General features: G+C 36.4%; 5 protein-coding genes across 6 annotated transcripts; 3 read left to right on the forward strand and 2 right to left on the reverse strand.

Annotated features, from left to right (window-relative positions):
• Positions 1–2,756: 2,756 nt before the first annotated feature.
• On the forward strand, positions 2,757–5,926 carry LOC18992416 (aluminum-activated malate transporter 4). The gene is made up of 6 exons (XM_006415814.2): positions 2,757–3,268; positions 3,711–3,848; positions 3,945–4,214; positions 4,303–4,439; positions 4,534–4,680; positions 5,076–5,926. Exons 1-6 carry the CDS (start codon positions 2,923–2,925, stop codon positions 5,745–5,747), a joined length of 1,710 nt encoding a protein of 569 aa, XP_006415877.1. The 5' UTR covers positions 2,757–2,922; the 3' UTR covers positions 5,748–5,926.
• A 366-nt stretch (positions 5,927–6,292) lies between these two features.
• LOC18992417 (serine/threonine-protein phosphatase 2A 65 kDa regulatory subunit A alpha isoform) lies at positions 6,293–10,225 on the forward strand. Its single transcript, XM_006415815.2, has 13 exons — positions 6,293–6,389; positions 6,849–7,276; positions 7,375–7,621; positions 7,831–7,943; positions 8,079–8,158; positions 8,373–8,514; positions 8,615–8,695; positions 8,827–8,931; positions 9,002–9,184; positions 9,279–9,371; positions 9,509–9,648; positions 9,738–9,804; positions 9,899–10,225. The coding sequence occupies exons 2-13, from the start codon at positions 6,884–6,886 to the stop codon at positions 10,019–10,021; spliced, it is 1,767 nt and encodes a 588-aa protein (XP_006415878.1). The 5' UTR covers positions 6,293–6,389; positions 6,849–6,883; the 3' UTR covers positions 10,022–10,225.
• Positions 10,226–10,291: 66 nt separating this feature from the next.
• Positions 10,292–13,328, reverse strand: LOC18992418 (CTL-like protein DDB_G0274487). 2 transcript variants are annotated; one of them, XM_006415816.2, is made up of 7 exons: positions 12,985–13,328; positions 11,912–12,369; positions 11,652–11,835; positions 11,305–11,532; positions 11,107–11,223; positions 10,788–11,021; positions 10,292–10,694 (listed from the first exon to the last, which is right to left on the reverse strand). In XM_006415816.2, exons 1-7 carry the CDS (start codon positions 13,048–13,050, stop codon positions 10,515–10,517), a joined length of 1,467 nt encoding a protein of 488 aa, XP_006415879.1. In that variant the 5' UTR covers positions 13,051–13,328; the 3' UTR covers positions 10,292–10,514. The 2 variants fall into 2 exon arrangements, with proteins under 2 accessions (XP_006415879.1, XP_024009013.1); XM_024153245.1 differs by lacking the exon at positions 12,985–13,328 and having other exon boundaries at positions 11,912–12,209; positions 12,290–12,341.
• A 2,196-nt stretch (positions 13,329–15,524) lies between these two features.
• LOC18992419 (protein ASPARTIC PROTEASE IN GUARD CELL 1) lies at positions 15,525–17,322 on the reverse strand. The gene has a single exon (XM_006415817.2). It carries the CDS (start codon positions 17,192–17,194, stop codon positions 15,731–15,733), a length of 1,464 nt encoding a protein of 487 aa, XP_006415880.1. The 5' UTR covers positions 17,195–17,322; the 3' UTR covers positions 15,525–15,730.
• A 1,265-nt stretch (positions 17,323–18,587) lies between these two features.
• Positions 18,588–21,189, forward strand: LOC18992420 (GDT1-like protein 4). Its single transcript, XM_006415818.2, has 13 exons — positions 18,588–18,821; positions 18,916–18,984; positions 19,414–19,473; positions 19,558–19,605; positions 19,739–19,830; positions 19,923–19,959; positions 20,042–20,089; positions 20,176–20,244; positions 20,324–20,368; positions 20,446–20,507; positions 20,605–20,677; positions 20,769–20,863; positions 20,956–21,189. Exons 1-12 carry the CDS (start codon positions 18,804–18,806, stop codon positions 20,838–20,840), a joined length of 693 nt encoding a protein of 230 aa, XP_006415881.1. The 5' UTR covers positions 18,588–18,803; the 3' UTR covers positions 20,841–20,863; positions 20,956–21,189.
• Positions 21,190–22,543: the final 1,354 nt, after the last annotated feature.

A 22,543-nucleotide genomic window follows, 5' to 3' on the forward strand; every position in this document is an offset into this window, starting at 1 on the left:
ATTACTGCTGGTCTAAAGGAGTTTTTTTTTTCCCTGGCCTAGATAGAACAATTCAAACCAAAAGTAACAAATTTAGAAGAAAATACATGTAGCCTTTTCTGATAATACCTTTATGGACTCATAGTTTCATATTGTAAAAATATTTCCTAGATTTAATATTGAAGTGAAGTTGGCGAAATGAGAAGTACTTTTATCTAGAGATTTTTGATCAAATTGTGCAATGTCATTATAAAAAAAAGTATGTCATTAAAGAAACACAACTATTTTATGGAAGACTTTATTTTCAATATATTTGTTACAATTTATCCATTGGAATTTTTCTATGTTCTTAAAATAATTTTTTTCATTTTTTCTAAAAAACATCCATATATTTCAATATATTTTATCATCCTTATATCCTTAGCTTTCTACTATATAATAACACATAAAATTTAGACGTAAGTAAGATCAGTTACATCAACCGGAGGTGTATCAGTCGGAATCAAATGTAATTCACAGTCAATAATTCACCATCATAGGCAATTCCGCAATTAGGCAATTATACCTTTGGACAAAAGACATCATTCTTACATTCCACTGAATACGTTAATTTTATTGGTCGTCTACAAGGTTTGGTAAATTTTGGTGTTTTAGAGAGATCATTTAGTTATGAAATGCAAAAACAAAATAAAACCTAGTTAAGGAGTCTGGCCCGGGATGTAAAAAAAAAAAAGAGTCTGGCCCGGAAACAACGTCTACAAACAAAAATTATTGAGTATCTATTGACTAGATGTTCGTTCCAAATTAGGTGTTTTGTGTTCTAAATCCTAGATTTGATAATCTTGAGTTTATAGTATAAGTATAGTAATCTTATGTTCTCTTGAACAGTTGAACTAGTACAAATTTGACTAATAGGCAGAGTATATATAAGAAGAAAGGGACATGCAAATTCGTGGCGCATGACCAAACCATACTTTAATATCATGCATCCATCATGGCCCACCAAGAATCCAATCGGGCTCTCTACTCAGACTATCCACTTCGAACGCGTGATATTCACGTTTGCTGTTCTTCTAAAGACGATCGGATGTGTAATCGACGCGCGGAAAGCATACGTTTATCAAGGAATTCATCAGAATTTAGGTGTGTACTAGTAAACCGTCAAACCGGGCCGGCCCATCGCAAACAAAAATTAGCTTACTACCATTTCGATTTAGACATGAGATATTGAATCAAGAGAGTTTCAGACAAAGCTAAATTTAAAAAAAAATAAATTTTATCTAGATACAAAAATAAATTTGTATCTATTCTATTAAAACAGAAATATTTAGTGCTTGCATCCAAACACTCCCAAAGTTTTTTTAATAATATTTTATTTTATTTTTATATTTAATTTCGGAAAATTACTTATTAATTTATATATTTTTAGATTTCCTAAAATCTAGGTCATCTTTAATTTAAATTTCAAATTATTAGAAATTTAATTAAATTTAGTTACAGAAATTTGCATTCAATTTAATTTAAATTCAAAAAATTCAAAAAAAATTATAGTTAAATTTTATTATAAAAATTTAGATAATAATTTTAATACTTTAGAATTTCTTAAATACAGGAAAGATTTAATTTAAAATTTTAAATTTAAATAATATTTTTATTGAAATGCATAGTAAATAAATATTTTATCGTATTTTATCATAAACAATCGGTCTAAAATATCAAATATTTGAGATTAATAAATATTTATATTATAAAATAATATGATCGAGCTGATTAGAGTTATATATTTAAGGTTCATAAGTTAATTTATTAAAACATGTAAAATATTAAGATGATTTGAGATAATTAAACTAACATGTTAGCCCGTTTATATATATATATATATATACACACATTTTTAATAGCACAAATAGTAAATAAATATCTTATTATATTTTTCATAATCAATTGGTCCAAATATTCCATATTAGTAAATATTTATAAGGTTATACAATTATAATTATAGTCTTATACGGATTAATTTGTCAAAACTTGTAAGATATTAAAAATGATTTAAGACAATTAAATGGATGGATTAGCAAATTCATAGATATATAGATTGTTTATGTGTAAATCTAAATTCACATAATAACAAAGTTTATAATTAACATTAGATCAAAGTATATTTAATTAACGTATACTATTATTCTACTAATATACAAATTTTAATGTTTAAAATTAAAATATGATAACAATTTTTTAATTTAAATAAATAAATAACAAAAATAAATTATATCTAAACAAAAAAGATAAATGCAACTTATATTAAAAATAAAAAATAAAACATTCCCGTGCAGACGCATGGGGTTAAAATCTAGTTATTTATTAAAAAGTATTATATTTGTAAAAAATACAAATTACATTATAAAATGAAATTAAAAAAAATAAATTTCCCATGCAGTGATAAAATCTAGAAATTAAAATATGAGTCATTTGACTTGTTTTAATATTAAAAAAAAGAAGAGCATGATGCATGCATGCAATTTCAGATTAAAACTAGATGTATTTAATGTTTATCAATTATCGTTACATATGATGAAATTAAAATATACTCTCTCCATTTAATTGTTAGTGATGTTTAAGAGTTTTCCACAATTATTTTTATTTTTGTTGTTCTTTAAACAAAAAACATCATTATTTGAGAAATTAAAAAATAAAAATAAAAAATTGCACCGGCATCGTAGTCTCCATAATTAAATAGCACAGTAGCCAGATAGCTACATATCAAATGGAAGAAGGAATCAGATCAGCATCAATGGGATGATTACTCATTATTTGGGTTTTGATTATTAAACAAAACCAACAAAAAAATTATTTCATCTCAGTCGCTAATATTTTATATGAGGCCAATAATCACTCTCAGTTTATGAGTTTGTAAATTGTGATCTAGGAAGAGAAATCAGGAAAATGGTGTTCGAGGACCAAACCAGAGAAGGGCTTCTCCATCAAAAAAGTTGCTCAGATTTCGGCTTCAATGACTCCAGCATCGTCGATGATCGCCGTTCCAAGTTCCGGTGTTTCCGCTTTTTCTCCGACGGGATCATCGCCTCCTGGAAGGCTCTCTACGACATCGCCGCTAATTTGTACGAGATGGGCCGTTCCGATCGTCGGAAGCTTTACTTCTCAGTCAAGATGGGAATGGCTCTCGCACTCTGCTCCTTCGTCATCTACCTCAAAGAGCCACTCCGTGACGCTAGCAAATACGCCGTGTGGGCAATCCTTACTGTCGTCGTCGTCTTCGAGTATAGCATAGGTACTGTACTGACTCCGGAATTTTTTCTTTAGATTCGGATCGAATCATCGATTCTCAGGGGGATTTATGTTTTTGTTGTTAGATTGAATATTCCGGATTTTGTTTTCTCCCCACAAATCCGAACTTGAATTTTGTCCAGAACTTTCCCGATTCAAAATCTCATCTGATCTGTGTTGTTTAGTGGTTTTTGAATGATTACGATTCTGTCTGTCCACTTAAAATCTGGTTCTTGTTTTTATCTACACCAGAGATCTTTCGTCTGTATTGAATCTTCCGGATTCTGTTTCCAACAAATCCGCAATTCAGCTTTGTCTTTAACTTTCTCGATCCAATACCTCATGTGATCTGTTTCTGTTACTGTTCTTATCAAATCAAAGATCTCTGATCTGATTTTTCTTTAGGATCATTCTATTAATCCTCTGTGTAACTCTGTTTTTTGCAGGAGCAACATTAGTCAAAGGATTCAATAGAGCCGTAGGCACACTCTCTGCTGGAGGGCTTGCTCTTGGCATAGCTAGACTCTCGGTCTTAGCTGGGGATTTCGAGGAAGAAATTATCATTATCAGTATTTTCATTGCAGGTTGCATCATTTTACCAATTCTCTCAATCCATGTTATAGATTAACCTTTTTTTTAGTTACTTACGTTTTCTTTAATCCATTTGGTTTGTCTATCAGGTTTTTGTGCAAGTTATTTGAAACTCTACCCGGCTATGAAGTCGTATGAATATGCATTCAGGGTGTTTTTGTTGACATACTGCATCGTTCTTGTGTCGGGAAACAACACCAGAGATTTTTTCAGCACTGCTTATTACAGGTTTTTGCTAATCCTGGTTGGTGCAAGTATCTGTTTAGGAGTGAACATTTTTATACTCCCGATTTGGGCTGGAGAAGACCTCCATAAACTAGTGGTTAAGAATTTCAAGAGTGTGGCCGATTCCCTCGAAGGTAGGCAGATACATAACATGGCTGTGTCTCTTTGCTTCATTTCAAGTTTGGGCTGATTTTTTTCTTCTGGTTTTGTTTGTACTTTCAGGATGTGTTAATGGGTACTTGCAATGTGTTGAATACGAGAGGATTCCTTCGAAGATTCTCACGTACCAAGCTTCGGATGACCCATTATACAGTGGATACAGGTCTGTAGTCCAATCTACGAGCCAAGAAGATTCTCTGGTGTGTGTTCCATAGGGTAAATTTGTTGAAAAGCACTAGATAATTTGAAAGGAATTTAGATTACGAGAAACGTACCTATTTTTTTTTTGTGCAGCTTGATTTTGCTGTATGGGAGCCTCCACATGGACCTTATAGGACTTTCCATCATCCGTGGGCAAACTATGTCAAACTTAGTGGTGCGGTAAGGCATTGCGCTTTCATGGTCATGGCAATGCATGGCTGCATTCTTTCGGAAATTCAGGTAACTTACCATATTCCTGTTAAAACAAATTCTATCTATGGCATGAAACCGAGATTCTTGATGTTTTTTGCTGTACCTCTTGCAATTGAGGTGTAATAATAATTTCTAGAGACTAACTTCAACTGCTTCAAATGCTACTAGGCTAATCTTCTTGATTAACCAGAATGTGTTACTCTGAGAAAGAAGTCTAATATCTGTCATTTAACTGCTCAAAAAGGGCTTGAAACCAAGAAAATATCAAAAGGAACCGTATTGCTGCAGAGTGTGATCTACTATTTTACCTGATAAAAGCTGGTGTGCTTAATTACTACAAATTCTGGTATTTTGGTTGGAAAGTATGAGAAAATAGTATATTCCTCTTACACTTGTGCTATCAATGGGTATGTGATTTGCAGGCAGCTCCGGAAAAAAGACAGGCTTTCCGTCACGAACTACAGAGAGTTGGAAACGAAGGAGCCAAAGTCTTGAGATTGTTTGGAGAAAAGGTGGAGAAAATGGAGAAGCTAAGCGCCGGAAACGTTCTGAAGGAAGTTCAACGAGCAGCAGAGGAACTGCAGATGAAAATAGACAGCAACTCCTTCCTTCTCGTCAACTCAGAAAGCTGGGCTGCAATGAAAGAGAAAGCTGATGCTGAAGAAGCGCAACAAAACTATCACGAAGCCAAAGACGACGAGACCAAAGTGATCCAATCCCTCAGCCAGATTTGGGACAATAATAACCACAACCATCACCAGAATCCACACACTGGTAATGATTCTCAGCTATGGATTTCAACAGAGAGTATGATGCTCAAGAACCGCGAAAACTGGCCTAGCGTCTCATTCATAGGCGGTTCTATGATCAATGAGATAGAATCCAAAGTATATGAGAGCGCGAGTTCTTTGTCGCTAGCTACATTTGCGTCTCTTCTTATCGAGTTTGTTGCAAGGCTCCAGAATGTTGTTAACGCATTTGAGGAGCTAAGCACCAAAGCCGATTTCAAAGAGCCAGCTAGTGAAACACAGAACAAAGTAGATAAAGCTGGACTGTGGACCAGACTCAGAAGCTGCTTCAGCTCCAGGGATTAACAGAAGCACTTGCAGTTTATTTATGGAGTGAATAGTTGATTTGTATAGACATTGATGTATTTGTTTTGTTTTGGTCGTGAAATAAGTTCCTAATTCCTTTTTTTTTGTTATGGCAAGTCAACGTAACTCAAGTGGAAGTTTCGTTCTTTTGTTGAATACAAGTTTTCACTTTCAGTTGTGTCAATTCAGTCTAGAGATATTCAATCCCGGAGCAACTGATTTGATACAAAACCGAACCAAATTAATATTTTTGATAGTCATACAAAAGCTCAAAGGTATATAATAAAAGAAGCATACTGAAGCTTGCAAACTAATTTATACTAGATTTTTGATTATCACTTACCAGTATTTATGACTTAAAAAACTCAAAATCTCTCAAAACCTGAAATCAAACTAAAGAATTGCTTTCGTGTCAAAAAGAAAACCAATTAATGGGTCTACTGAAATCAAGCTTTATGAAAAGCCCAACTAGCTACATATGGCCCAATCAAACCTTACTTTGGTTTTTTTTTGGTTGTCCTTTAATTCTTTTAATCTTTTGTAAAATCAAACGCAGAATATATTTCTCGCTCGCAATTCCTCTTCTCTCCTCCTCTCGCTCCTCGGAATCTGAAGCATTTCTCTCGTTAGGCGCTTGGATCGGTAAGATGATATCAACTTTCTTCTTATGCATCGTAAGATCTCATCTTCGTAGCTTCATTTCCGATTCACATTCTCTTCAATCTACTTCGAGCGTATTTAAATCTGGGGCGTGTCTCGAGATTCTCGCTTCTTCTGTTTTTTCATTCATTCCCGTTAAATTCCGGAATCTGCGGTAGTTTCTAATCGTTTTGTTGAAGTAGAGGCAATTTAATGGGGGTTGAGAAGATAACACTCGAGTGGCCGTAGCTTTTTTTTTCCAGGATCTGTGATGATTATCGGATTTGTTTCTAAATATTTTTAATCTTCGTTGATTCTAGATCCGAAATCTCTCTCTCTTTACCTGATGCCTTCGTTATTAGATGATCTCTTGTTGCAATTAGCTCGCACCTGAATAGCGGAGTAGCTTCACCTCTTAAAGCTCTTCTCAGAAGATTGATAATTTTTTTTTTTCCATTCCAGTGACTTGATCGAACTTCGCATAAAGTGGGAATAGGATGGCCATGGTAGATGAACCGCTTTATCCCATTGCCGTGCTCATAGATGAGCTTAAGAATGATGATATACAGCTTCGTTTGAACTCGATCCGCCGGTTATCTACAATAGCGCGTGCCCTTGGAGAGGAGCGCACAAGGAAGGAGTTGATCCCCTTTCTGAGCGAGAACAGTGACGATGACGATGAGGTTCTCCTTGCAATGGCTGGGGAATTGGGAGTTTTTATTCCGTATGTCGGAGGAATTGAGCATGCACATGTTCTTCTCTCTCCTCTGGAGTCTCTCTGCACTGTTGAAGAGACCTGCGTGAGAGAAAAAGCTGTGGACTCGCTTTGCAAGATTGGATCTCAAATGAGAGAAAGTGACCTTGTCGACTCCTTTGTCCCTCTTGTGAAGGTTAGATAAACTGAGACAGGAAATATGTTTAGCCATTTTATTTTACTTCACTCAAATTTGTGAAGGCTTATTTCTCGTTCTGCTCTTTGATCTTGTAGAGGCTGGCAGCTGGTGAATGGTTTGCAGCCAGAGTTTCCGCATGCGGTTTATTTCCTGTTGCATACCAGGGATGTACTGATGTGCTGAAGACAGAGTTACGGTCTATTTATAGCCAGCTGTGCCAAGATGATATGCCAATGGTGAGAAGAGCTGCTGCATCTAACCTGGGGAAATTTGCTACCACTGTGGAGTCAAGCTATTTGAACTCTGAGATTATGACTATGTTCGATGATCTTACTAAAGATGGTACATAATGCTTCAAATATGCTATGTCTTATTATATGCGCACATCACTTAGAATAGTTTTCGTGGAGCCTAAGACTATGGTAAATACACATCTGATGCTAATAAGCAAGGGTTAATGAAGAAAACTTTTGTAGTCGATTTGTAACCTCTGTAGAAATGTTTGTTTCTTATCCGTGCTAATATTGTTTAAATTTTAACCTTCATTGCAGACCAAGATTCTGTTAGACTGTTGGCCGTCGAAGGCTGTGCAGCTCTTGGAAAGTTGTTGGAACCTCAGGATTGTGTTGCACGCATTTTACCTGTTATTGTCAATTTCTCTCAGGTGAATTGAGCTTTGGTCAACTGTGGCCTGTAGATCATATATTCATATTTCTGCCTCTAAATGTGTCGTTCTCATTGGTAAAAGCTTGCAGTTCTGATATTTTTCAATGCTGTATGGTTTGTTTACTGAGAGCAGGATAAATCTTGGAGGGTGCGATACATGGTTGCTAATCAGCTATATGAACTTTGTGAGGCAGTGGGTCCTGATTGCACTAGGTATGTGCCTTGTGACACTAGGGTTTATTTTTTGTTAACTTTGCTAGGCTTTTATTTCTCGTAAAACAATTTTGTGACATCAACCACATATACATCTACGAGCGCTTGTTGGAAGATTTTTTTTTTCTTTTGTACATATAGTAGCCTTGGGTGGTAGCTGTTTGTTTGTACATCTATCTTATTATTTTGACACTTTATGCTGTAATATCTCTAGGACGGATTTGGTTCCAGCATATGTGAGATTGCTACGGGACAATGAGGCTGAAGTGAGAATAGCAGCAGCTGGAAAAGTGACCAAGTTCTGTCGGCTTTTGAATCCAGAGCTTGCGATTCAGCACATCCTTCCTTGTGTGAAGGTACATTCTATCAGCTGATGAATTTCTTCAAATTCCATACAAGCAGGTTGTTTGATGTCCCATGTCTTGTAATATGCTGATTCCATCTCAATGTCTGCAGGAATTATCATCCGATTCTTCTCAACATGTCCGCTCTGCTCTAGCTTCAGTAATAATGGGGATGGCTCCTATCCTTGGGAAGGTAGACTGATGATATCCAACATTTTCCACATCTCGTGACTACTTTCATCAACAAAATCAGCCACGCTATGTGTTATCGCTCGGCTATACCTTATCAATAATTATTAACATACGATAAAATCTTCAATACAGGACTCAACCATTGAGCATCTGCTACCAATATTTCTTTCCCTTTTGAAAGATGAATTTCCTGATGTACGCCTCAACATCATAAGCAAGCTAGACCAAGTCAACCAGGTTTGTCTTAAATATAGCTACTTATATTGCTTCCTTCCTTCAACTGGTAACTGAATATCTTTTACGGCAGGTTATTGGAATTGATCTACTATCACAATCATTGTTGCCGGCGATTGTAGAGCTTGCTGAGGATCGGCACTGGAGAGTCAGGCTTGCTATAATTGAGTATGTTCCTCTGTTGGCCAGCCAGTTAGGTATAGGGTTTTTCGATGACAAACTCGGAGCCCTTTGCATGCAATGGTTGCAAGACAAGGTTTATCTTGAACCCTTGTTTTTGGATCTTTGATTTTGGCATAATTTCTAATCCATTTGTGATTCTGGATAGTGACACCGTTCTCCTCTTTCAGGTCTACTCTATCCGTGAAGCTGCAGCAAACAACCTAAAGCGCCTCGCAGAGGAGTTTGGTCCTGAATGGGCTATGCAGCACCTAGTTCCCCAGGTTTGTTCTATTTAAGATCAGTATTCTTTAAGAAACTTCTTCAACCCAACAAATTCTTCTAATTTATCTTGAAGTCCATATGGTCCCATATATAGAAATCTCCAAATTGACCCTGTTGTTTTGTTTCATGTAAACAGGTATTGGACATGGTTAACAATCCGCACTACCTACATAGGATGATGGTTCTGCGTGCAATATCTCTTATGGCTCCTGTAATGGGATCGGAAATTACATGCTCTAAGTTTCTTCCTGTGGTGGTTGAAGCATCAAAAGACAGGTAAGATTAGATTAGATGAATTGGCCAAATGCATTCATAAACACATCTGAGTTTTTAACGTTGTTGTTGCACGTATCTAATCTCTGCAGAGTTCCAAACATCAAGTTCAATGTTGCCAAACTTCTGCAGTCCCTCATCCCCATTGTCGACCAATCAGTAAGATTGAAATTTAAAACATTCCTCAATTATATCGAAAACTAATGGAGATATGTTGGTCTCTAATGTTTTTGCTGTGTGGAAAAATTTGTAGGTGGTGGACAAAACAATCCGTCAGTGTTTGGTGGAGCTGAGCGAGGACCCTGATGTTGATGTTCGCTATTTTGCAAACCAAGCGCTACATTCTATTGACGGTGCCGCAGTGTCGCAATCCTGAATTTTTTTCAAAATGTATTATTAGTGATTATATAATCTTCAGTCCTGAGTATTTTTTTTCATTATGTATTATCGTTATAAGTTTAGTTTCCATCATTCTTGTTCTCTGCTATTTCTTTGGGTTTTGTTTGTGTAAAACACCAATATGGTTGCTGGCTATGAACTGCATTTAAATATGATAGTAAATTGTATTCCCTTTGTTACATTTTCTTGTGTTCATTATATTCATTTCCTTAGAAGTCCAGAGAGATGAAGGTGACTTTGGTCGATGTTCCGTTAATTTTTTTTTACTTAAAGTCAAAATCAGTACATTAGATTTGATACCTTTTGATAAAACAAATCATCCACAAATTCCTATTCATGATTTGACAAAAGGAAAGCCTGAATCATTTGACAAAATAGTTTAAGCCAAACGGGTTAGCCCGCTTTAAACACCCCTAAATTGCTTAATACTCTACAGTTGTATCTCCTATTCTCCAAGAGACCTGGACTGCTCAAGCGGTCGTCAAAACTTCACGGGCTCGAGCACTACGATGCTGGAGACGACGGTGAAGCACCTCAGACATTTCATTGAAGAAATCAACATCCCATCTTTGGATCAACAAAGGATCTTCCGCAAAACATATGTATATTGATGTCACCGCGCTCTCCACTACCACCATTCCTAGACCCACCTGAGAAAAAGAAAAACACATTGCACCAATGAAAAACAGATTGCACAATTTGGTTCATGTAATTTTTGGAAGAGTGCATAGAGGGAAACTTACAAGGACCATTCCCATCAACATAGCCGTAGATCCAACCATTATAACCCTGTCACTGTATTTGATCCAAGCCCATATACCAATGCAAGACCCTGTGATGAGTCCTCCAAAGATGGTTCCCATCAGAAGCACAGCACCAGAACAGTCATATGCAACAAGTGCCTCTACACCTGTTGACTGAAACAATTCCCATGCGTCTCTCGCTGATCTGTTGAATCCTTTTCCATACACTGCAATCTGAAAATTAACCATAAGTCTTTTATATCATTTTTATTCTTTACTGCTCATAGTACCGAGATTGTTGATTTTATTACTGTCTTACCTGGACATAGGCATACTTGTTAAAAAACCGAACTAGAGTTTCAACTAGATGAAACAAGAAATCAACGCAGCAAAGTAGACATTCGTTTCCACAAATCTTGGAACGAAATCCCCGTATCTGCAAACACAAGAGCAATGATTTTAAGAATTAGAAGAACAATGACGTCTTTCAAAAGCAGTCCAAGAATCTGGAGACTACCTCCCAACGAAGTGTTCTAATGGCAGCAGTGAAGAGTGACCCGTAACATATGCTCCCAAAAGATGTTGTCACGGCGTACCTAAGTGATTCTATCAAAGTGCTAGGAGGCAACGATGATGCCTCTTCTTGACCACATTGAAAGAGAACATGAAACACCATCCCAGAAACTATAACATGGACGGTATTGCACAGCACAGCGCCTGTCCAGAACAAGCTAACCGAAAGAACCTGCATACATATATGTGTTCCAAAATGTTCGAATGAAATCTAAACATGTTTACTTACAGACCCTAATGAGCAGAAAACAGAAACATTAAAGGAAAAAATGCAAAAACTTGCCAGCTCACCACAAGAAGCCACCATCTTCCTTCATCCCCCATGCTCGATGCCACAACACCAGCTGCTCCAAAAGACCATAGAGACATCCACAAAAGCATGACTACTGTGAAAGCATGCGCCACAATTATGACCTTAGGAAGTCCCCAAACTAATTTCAGGGCTTTCCTCAGAACCAGCATTGTGAAAGGAAGTCTACACATGAACAACTCAAAATCATCAGAAACTGATAAGTGCTAGCGGTTCAATCAAATTTTAACCTCGCACGCACCTGTCTATGACCGAAATAACATACAAGAACTGCAACAGAGCTCCAATGGCGAATGCTCCTCCCCAGAAGAACTGTCTGCACCAGAAACACAGCACACTAACTACAGCTAAATAGGTTGTTAAGATGTGAACCGAAACTTTCATCATCTCATTGGCGTAGGAGCCGAGCAGCAATGACCAGATCCAACTGATGAAGACTCCGATCCCACCAGCAACAGCATAGAGTGGCCAGTAGTCCTCGGTCAGGCCTTTATGATTCTCCAAGAACCCTTGAGTGTATCTATCAATGTTTAGCCTATCTGATGTTCTAAACCTATTGAGTCCAAGCACAGCCAGCACAAATCCCAAACATACAAGGTGGATCATAAAGATGGCTGACCAGAACACATCATGCCAATGACGGGACTCACGGACAACAGCTCGGTTTCCATCTCCACTCCTTCGACTCCGCTGAAGAGACTACAAATCAAAATGAAAAAAGACACATTTTGTTACATATGTAAGTATTTTAAACATTAATAGCCACTGAAGAATACGAACCTCTGATTCAGAACAGAGATGTTGATGCCAAAACTTTTGAGGGAATCAGAAATTCACAATGTAATTAACCAAATCTCTTCGTTACATATAATTAATTCATAATGTGGTCTATTCTTTTACATAAGCAACGACCCTGAATCTTCTACGCAGTACAATGCAAACACTTAGTGATCAAACTAAAGGAAAAAAAGACAAGATTTATATTTTTAAGAAAGGAGTAATTTTGCGACTGACCCGTGATTCAAGTAACAAAAGCGAAGTAAAGCCAATTGCTCTTAAAATGTGGGAATCAAATATAATCAATTCAATCCATAGGTGAGTTCGCTAAGATCTCACTCGCAAAAAACAAAGACTTTATGGAGTGAAGAAAAGTAAAACCCAGAAATAGTTATCAAATCCTGGACAACTGCTACGCTAATATTTCTGAGTACAAGTGGATCCAATCAAAAGAGAAACTTGAATTGTCAAAAAAAAAAAAAAAAAAAAAAGAGAACCCCAGATCGAATATCAGAAAAGTTTGAGAGGATGGAAAACCTGGTCGCCGGAGGAGATAGAGGCGTAATCGGAGGAAGGAGAGGCGCTGTTGGTGGAGTCACTCATGACGTGGAGTAGGAGAAGATTCCCGAAGATTCAGTGACCGGAATCAAATTTCATGGAAGCATCTTCGAATAAATATCACAGAGAGAGAGAGACAGGAGGGAGAATAGTCAAAGTGAGGGGAAAGAGAAATAGGAAAACGTGAAGCAAAAGGACTGAGAAAATGGTTTATGAGTCAAATAGTGATCAGAGTGAAGAGAACGTCGCCGGCGAGAAAATGAAGTTTTGTCAGGGAGTTAATGAATCCAGAGAGAGAGAGAGAGAGAGAGAGGTTCTTCTTCTTCGTCTTCGTCTTTCGTCTTCGTATTTCGTCTTCTTGCTTTTAATTGGATAAGAAGCGAAAATAGTTTTCGAGTGGTCGTTTTCTGGTCACAGTTTCTCCCTCCGTAACTATTCGCTTTTAGTGTATTTCCTTTCTCAAAATTGTTTCTTTTCCTTCTTTTTTTGCTCATTTCTTTATTTCTGTTCATAGATTACATCTTTTTGCTGGATAATAATATTATAAATTTCGCAAAATGTAACAATGCCACTGATAATTACGTATAGTTTTCCCCCAAACTATCAATTGGCTGTAAATTAAATCTTTAAACTCTTATATCTGGAAGCCCATTGGCAACATTCCTTACAATATTTCTGTTTACACTTTCCGGATGATAACAGATTGTCATAGACTTTGTAGGGTTTTTTAAACGTATCCAACTTTATACCTACAAATTTTTAACCGGGTAAATAAAAATGATAATTTCACATACATGGCCAAGCCATCGCTTCAAAATCAGTCTGGTATATGTTTTTCATATGTTATAATGTCGTGTATGAAAGAGATATTCAGGTATTTAAAATGACTAGTCAAAATCATCTATTGAATACTGGAACAAACGTAACACTTAAATGCAAAAAAAATATTCCTCATGTTTGTTCAGAAGCATTGAATTTCTAGCTTTTGTTTTTTGCTCTTTATATATATGGAGTAAGTTTTATGTGGAGCATGCAACTGTGAAAGTAAAAGAGGAGTCTTTTGGATGAACAAAGGAGAAAGTAAAAAGGTTTGACATGAAAAAGGAGAAAAAGGAAGAAAACAAAATGATTGACCCGAATGGGTGCCACTTCATTTGTTGTGATGGCAAGTGGTGGCATCATGTCTTCGCCACCTCTCTATGTGCCATGTTCTTCTAACTTTTTACTATTATTATTTAAATAGAATGAGTTTTTTTTTAGAATGATTTAGAGTTCATTTATACATGAAATAGTACTAAACATAGATTAAGTGTAACCTGACATTTTAGTTCGTGCAACTTCATCTTCGATAAGTATCCCAGATTTTCTTTGTTTTCACAGCTAGTATCCTGTAAAATTCGTGTTATTGTTCTGCTAAGATCGAAGTCTACCGGATGAAATTGTTTTATACTTCTTGACAAAAAAAAAGTAGTATATTTTTGGGGAAAAAATATGATTAGTATATGAACTGAATAGTGACATAGCTAAATAATTGACACAGTAAAAAACGCTGAGCTCGATGAAGTTTGTTAAGAATCATAAAACGTTAAAAACTTAATATAATTCGATTAATAACGGTTTGCATTAGTTACTTTAACACATCGTAATCGAAAATATAAATATTTTTAGAAACATAACATTTTGATGAATACAAATAGCGATAACAACAGTGAACAATGTTTTTTGTTCTAAGAAAGAGTATACGTTTTCGAACACTAAAACATAAAAAATGACATATCAATATCATTCATCATCATTAAATAGTAATTAAACACGTGAGCCTTTAGTATAAACAATGCTGGAAAACAATCGCCACAAGAAAATTTCTGTAATCAATACGAATCTTTAGTCGTTGCTTCATCGTGAGTATTTAATGAGAGAAAAAATGTGATTATTCTTAAATTGTGGCTAACACTAATTGGACTTGTACAGATACTTTAGATATTTCTTCTCATTGCTTTTCTTATTTGTTTATATTTAACCAAATGGTATTCAATAATCATAAGTTAATTACTACGTTTTCCTTCATTTGGTGGTCTCTTATCAATTGGTACCTGAAATGGAATGTCAGAACCATGCATTTGCTAAACGACGAAGCAACCTATGAATTTGAAAGTGTCCATTACGTGTAGTCGACTATTAGTATTAGCATACTTTGAATTTATGTAGTCAATTATTAGGATCAGCATTACATGCAGTAAAAATTTATTTATATAGGCATATAGCTGTATTCAAGAAGGACAACGAAAGAGACTATAAGTCCATGGACAATAGAGGTTAACACATTTAAGTTCTTTGAAGCAGAAAAACGGATTATGATGGTTCTTCACTACGTCATCCAATCAATCAATATGCAATTTGCCGTTAATGATGTTATACCGATATAGCGTAAAGAGATCTTATCATACCTAATTTCCTATAACTAAATAATATTTTGGGTCTCTTAAAAAAAAAACATCTTTTGCGCTAATCACTTGATTCACTAAATCAGTATATAACAAAAGAACTCCTTCGGACACCACTAGTTTGGACAATCTGGTCCAAAAAACCTGCAACTGGGCCACTTAATGTCCATTGTTACAATTACAAAAGACAAATTTCCATTTTCTTTTTTCACTACTCTCTGCAACAAAGAACAGGAAAAGAAAACAACAGTAAAATCTAATATTTTTTTAAAAAATTCGGCTTAGCATTTGTTTGACGAGAATCCAATGAGGGAATTCGCAAGATCAAAAGCGACACGTGTCCCTTGCTGCTGGACGTTTCCGATGATCGCAAGCGAACTCCCCGTCGGCGCAAACGCAAGACAGAACGTCCCCACCGAGTCAACCGGAATCATATAATTTTTCGCCGGCAAAGCCATCATCTTCCCGCCGGGGAAGTGAAAAGCCACCGTGGGAACCTCAATCGTCGTCTTAGCCGACAGATTATAACACGTGTCGAACATCGCAACTCCGGCTGCTCTCTCCAAATCCGTCGTCCCCTTAACAAACGCGTCCCTGAGCGAGTTATAAACTTCCGTCTGTAAACGAGTCACGGCGGTTCCCGAGTCAATAATAATCCCTCCGCTTCCCGACTCGTCCATCTCGAAAGAAGACGCCGGAATCTGAAGCAACTCGCCGCCGACGCTTATTCCGGTGAGTCCTAGGTAGTAAAACGTGTCGAGCTGGTGGTTACGCAGCAACGGAGCCATAACGGCGTCGCGAGAGAGACCCGACCCGAACTCGACCGTCGAAGCAGAGTCCGAGTCACGGTCCACGAGGCAATACGAGAACGACGTCGTGTTGAGCTGCGACGGCAGAGCGAGTAACCCGCCGCCGAGTCCGAGCAAACCGGCGGCGCCGACGAACAAACCTTCGTTGCTGTGTCCGCACCCGACGGCGACGTTTTCGACGGAAGCGGAGCCGATCGTGAGCGTCTCGGTAGCGAAATCGCCGACGGTGTAAGAACCGTCGCCGTAAGAAACCTCGTAGAGACACGTGGCGTTTCTGCATTCGGAGACTTCGAGGGATTTGCACTGAGGAGTGTCGCAAGAGAGAGGAGAGTAAGAAGAAGAAGACGAAGGCTCGAAGATTGGCTCTGTTTGGTGGTAACACTCTGCGCAAGGAGCGCATTGTAGCCAGTTCACGTCGCTTCCGGTGTCGAGCACCATGTAGACTTCACGCGCCGGGTTTCCGATTCCGACGCGTGTGAAGTACTCGCCGCTTCCTTGAGTGGTGCCGGAGATTAAAGGAGCTTCGATGTCTTGTTGTGTTGTGTACGTTGTGGAAATGGGCTTGAGATCTGATTTTGATATGTTGTTGATGGCTAGATCTAAACGGGCCATGAGAGATTTGACTCGGGCTGAGTCTCGTTCGAGTCTTGCTAGTGTGAGAGATTTGTAGTCTGAGTGGTGTTCTGCTCCTCTGACGGAAGCTCGTGAATGTAGCTGCAAGGTAAATGCAGAGGAAGAAGATGGCGAGTGAGTCAGACTCTGGTCTTCTTGCTTGTTCAATTGAAACGACGACGCATCTTTGGTTTTGCGAATTGAGTCGGTGACGTCAAGAATCGATGAAGTAGTTACGGAGATGTCTGGTAAGATTCTGGAAGTAACGGAAGAATGCGAAGCCAGGAAGAAGATGAAGAAAAGGAAGGAACGGCGAGAAACCATTTTTAGTTTCCGACCGTTGGATTGAGTTTGAAGTGAGAGAGAGAAGAGAGAGTTGTGTCTTCTTAAATAGAGTAGATTTTTGGAAAATAGGAAAGGAGAAGACAAAAGTGAGTTTTGTGGTGGGGGAAGGGGAAGAAAATGAGACAAAAGCTTCTTTAAACAAAGAAAAAGATGTTTGGGGGTTTTGCAGATTCCAAGGAGATTTATATGAGTATCTTTAAGAATCAAAAGATTAGATAAAAATGGTTTTAAGGGGAAGAGGAGGTTTCTTCATCGTCTTTAAGTGTGAAGATTAATTAATCTTGTTTTATGATCTCAATGCGCTTAGTGTCGCTCTTATTAGTAATGTTTGTTTAGAATCTCATCACTTTTCATCTTCCCTCTTTATTTTTAAGAACTCGGCCACTTTTGAGTGTTTTTGGCAAGTGAGCTTAGCTTTGTTGGCGACTTTTTCAATCTAACACAGCTCATCCATTTGAATCTCTGAGAAATAGGCATATAATATGTATAACTATATGGTATTAAACATTGTACATAGCTAAGAAAGTAAAAAAAAAAAAAAAAAAAAGCTGTATCTCCAAACTCGTATATAAAAAACATTCATATGCATCTAGAATACACTTACAGTGTGGAGGAATATGCTGAGCTGAATATCTGAGATCATGGTCCCTCATGGGCCTCTTGGTCTACTTTGTTTAGGGTTTTTATTTGGACGCAACGGTTCCTTTGATAACTTTGGGCCCTTTTATGTACTACAAGTCTACATCATATTACCCTTGTATATATATTCAGTTTGACTTTTTGTTCTCATCAACGTCATTCTAAGTTTAATCTTTGATACCGTCCCGTTTAAATATATTTATACAGGGGCATTACTATATGGTCACCAACTTAATAAAACCAACTTTAAAATATCTAGAAGGATCAATTCGAATCAAATTACGTGTCTCTGAGAATCAATTCGAATCAAATTACATGCCTTTGAGAATTAATTCATCTACAATCAGAAATTGGTCAATTTCAGATTAAACTATATAAAATTAGTTGCGATAAGACCAAATTTAAAATTAGTTGCGATTAACACGAATAGATTCATCTCCAATCAGTTTTAGACAGCTCTTAAAAACTGACAAATCTACCGAACACATATTATTCTCTCCAAAGTGACGTCTTTATCGGTGACTGCGACAATACATCACCGCAGTAAAGTCTTATCCTTTACTCGGGCGGGCACAGTGACGATACCAAAGGAACAAATTAGCATCTTTTAAAAGTCAATTTTGGTTTCCTGGGTCCTACACTACTAAATCGTTGGCTGTTATCAATCCACGTGGCACTATCTCAAGTGTTCAAGAATCCGAATAAATTTCTCACCCAAAAGCCCCCAAATAAAAAGCTTTCATCTTTCGCTCTAAAAAAAGCATACTTTCGTCCAAGCTCTCTCTTCTCCGAGTGTCGTCTCTGTGCTCTCTTTCTCTTTCGCCGACTGTTTGATTATTCCGGCTGTAGTTCGCTCCGTTGACTCTGTTTCATCCGGAGAAGATCGGGAGTTTCGGATTTTGTTGACTTGTTTATAGCTGATTCGCTGTCGATTTTCAACTCGGCAGCTATGAGCTCGGTTTTACAGGTACAGTAAAAGATATCTATTTACAGAAACTCGGTTTTTTCTCTGGGGATCGTCGTGGAAGCTAATTTGGGTTTACGATTAATGGGTTTTATAGGGTTTTACAAAGTCACTCGCCATGACGTTTGTGTCGGAGATTGGCGACAAAACGTTTTTCGCTGCTGCGGTAAGTGTTCTTCTTTAGCAATTTCTGTAATTTGGTGAGTTTAAGGTCGAAGATGTCAATAACTACTTAGTTTGATCCTGTTCTGAAACAATTTTGCATCTGCCATCTGGGCGTGATGATCAGAGCTTTAAATTCCTATTTATGGGATTTGCTTTTTCCTAATTTTAAAGGAATTTTAAATCTAGCTGAACTTTTGAAACTGGGTGATGCTATAACTGCTTTTACTTTTTGCTGAGATCCTTTGTTCATTGGTAAAGTTCGTGTTTTTATTTTCTTTGCTCAGTTTGTTACATATATGAATGAATCTGTGTCCAGTTAGAGGAGCTTCCCATAAGCTTTTATATTCCCATTTAGTTCGATAGTGTTTTGGTAGTTTGATAGTGTGATGCTTCTATGATTTGTAAGCTTAGTCGCTTTTTACTTAAACAGATTCTGGCGATGCGTTATCCTAGGAGACTTGTGTTGGCTGGTTGTGTATCGGCCCTGATTGTAAGCTTTCCTGAGTCCATTTGACTACTGGTTTCAGTGACCTCTCTTCGATATTTGGAAGCTCATGTCTTTGCTAATTCTTAGGTCATGACTATCCTCTCTGCTACCGTTGGATGGGCTGCTCCAAATCTGGTATGAACTTTGACTTTTGTAATGCTTTTTATTGAATATAGATCGTAGTTTGATATAGCTTTTTTCACCAGTCCGCTTTGTGATGCAAATTTTCAGTCTTTTACTGAATGCTTATTCAAACCCTTTATTGCAGATCTCTCGCAAATGGACTCATCACATAACAACATTTTTGTTCTTTGGTTTCGGACTATGGTCTTTGTGGGACGGTTTTAAACAAGGAGGAGGGTAATAATTTTCTTCATCAACTATTTTGATGTCATGAGGATGTATATTGACATCCAGGAAATTCATGTTGTCTGATTCTACTTTGTTGGCAGGGGTTCAGAAGAATTGGCTGAAGTCGAAGCAGAACTGGTTTGTTTCGCCTGTATGCACGCTCATTCTCACGTTTGGTTCAATGCTTTTGTGGTTTGACTTTCTTGTGTGTTTATCACAGGATTCTGATTTGAAGGCTAATGGAAAAACTTCAAAAGATAGCAGTAAGGTATGGAACTAAAACAACAAGATCATGGGTTGCGTGTGAGAATTGCCTCTGCTAAGTTTTAACAAAACCATTCGTTGTCATTGTAGACTGAAGATGAAAACAAAAAGCAGAAGAGGCCGTTCCTCACACAATTCTTCTCTCCCATTTTTCTCAAGGTAAAACAAAAGATCCTTCCTTAATCTCTACTCACTAGAATTTTATGAATAAGTTTCATATCTCCCTCTCTTCTTGCAGGCATTTTCGATTAATTTCTTTGGTGAATTTGGTGACAAGAGTCAGGTAGCTCTCACTTGCCCGATTGATTCAATCTAAAAGCTTCACATGCCCACCATAACTCCTTTCTTTCTTATTTCTAGCTTGCTACAATTGGTTTAGCCGCGGATGAAAATCCTCTCGGGGTGGTCCTTGGTGGAGTTGTGTAAGTTTCACTGTGAAACCGCTACAATCGGTTTGAGTCTGCATCACATAATTATATGTTTGAATCAATGTTGCTGATTTATCTGTTACCTACGCAGGGCACAGCTATTGTGCACTACTGCTGCTGTGATTGGAGGAAAGAGCTTAGCGTCTCAGATATCTGAACGAATAGTAAATATCTCTCATTTTCTCTTTTGACATTTTGAGATAAAGACTCATCAGAGAATTAAACTCGGATCGTCTAATGTTGTTGTTGTTGCAGGTTGCTCTTTCTGGTGGAATGCTTTTCATTATTTTTGGCATCCAATCGTTTCTTACTTCTGTTGAGGCCTAATGCTTCACAAACCTTCTTTCCTGGTATAAGTTCTGAATCCTAATATATTTCTTATATTCATCAAATTCATTTAGACGATAGTCTTCTTACTCTATTGAGTTTGTGAAAAATGCAGGTTTTTAGGGAGAGCTGCAGAGGTGGACCCATGCCTAATGATAAGGGTCAAATGACACCTTTTACATTTTTAATATTCATGTTTAACTTCTTGTAATATAACATAATGGTAGTATGGTTACTTGCATTGTCACTCATTTAAGTGATCTTTAAGATTTAGAAAAATAAGAAACAATTTCCATGTTACGTAACTTTTTTTGGGTCGATTATGATATATAACTTCTTTAACTTTCTTCCAATTTATACTTCAAAGAGATTCTCTCTTTTCGATCAACTTAATTATTTATACAGAAAAATCATCTTTAATTAAAATTAATTAAGAAATAACTTTTTCAAACATAAACAATGAAATTTCAAAATTATATGTGAAGTTAATTTTTTTTTATAATGCATTGATTCAATCTATTTTTTTATCTTGTATTTGATAGTACTATATAATCAAGTTTAAAAACAATTGACTTATTACACATATACAAGGATATCATTTAGTCATGGTTTTCAATAGAGTTTAAATCTATCCACTACTCATTGTTATTCAATGATTAATTTTAAATCTTTTATAAATATTTATTGTTATTGAGTTTTATATTTACAATATATTCAGAGTTTGAAATCCATTATTATTTAGTTAAAGATTTGAATAAACTAATTAAAGTTTTATTCATTTTAACAAACTAGCAGCTGATCCGCGCTTCGCGCGGAATTTTGTATTGTATTTGTTGACATATTTAAGAGAAAACTCTACAATATCAATTTTTTTCATTAGATTTTGTATTTCAATTTTTTATATATACTTATAGTTTAAAATAATTTTATATAAAATATTTAAAAAATAATCAAATAATATATCAATTAAAAATTCAAATCAAATTTAGTTTATCGATATCTTTATATTTATGCGAGTTTATGATTTTAAAACATATACAATTCTTGATTGTTGCATTCAGGAAAAAAATATATGTAATAGACAATTAATTATTTAAAATTATCTCAATTCCCTAACATATTTCAAAATATATTCATAATTTTTTTTTTCTACACCCATTTCACTCTCCATCTCTCTCTTCCTCTCCTTCTCCATCTCCTTCTCCCTCTCCTTCTCCATGTCCCTCTCACTATCCTTTTCCCTTTCACTCTCTTTTTTCCTCTCAAGTTCCCTCTCTCATCAATGCAACATGTTGAACCACACACAACATATTGGACCGGTTGAAATTTCTATATTTCTTAGGTTTTTCTTTTTTCTAGTCACTCTCAATGTCACATCTCTAACCTGAGCTCTGTATAATTTTTTAAGGGGAACTTCATCCATTTTATGTTTCAAAGATTAGGTTGAACATGTTAACATTTTGTGATACCACAATTTGTTTCACAAATATGCATTCTCACGTCTCTATATTATTATTTAAGTAGTCATTTTAAAAATAAATTTTATTTTGTAAATTATTACATGATATTCTATTACAAATAACAAAAATAATTAAAATAGAGAAGGATAAAATTGTCACTTGAGTTTTTTGAAACTCGTGCAAATATTCCTAACCCGTCTATATGCATTTTAATTTTATAATATAATATTCTAATTTTCTTTA

This window comes from Eutrema salsugineum, unplaced genomic scaffold, assembly GCF_000478725.1.
Source record: "Eutrema salsugineum unplaced genomic scaffold, Eutsalg1_0 scaffold_5, whole genome shotgun sequence".
NCBI classification, from domain to species: Eukaryota; Viridiplantae; Streptophyta; class Magnoliopsida; order Brassicales; family Brassicaceae; genus Eutrema; species Eutrema salsugineum.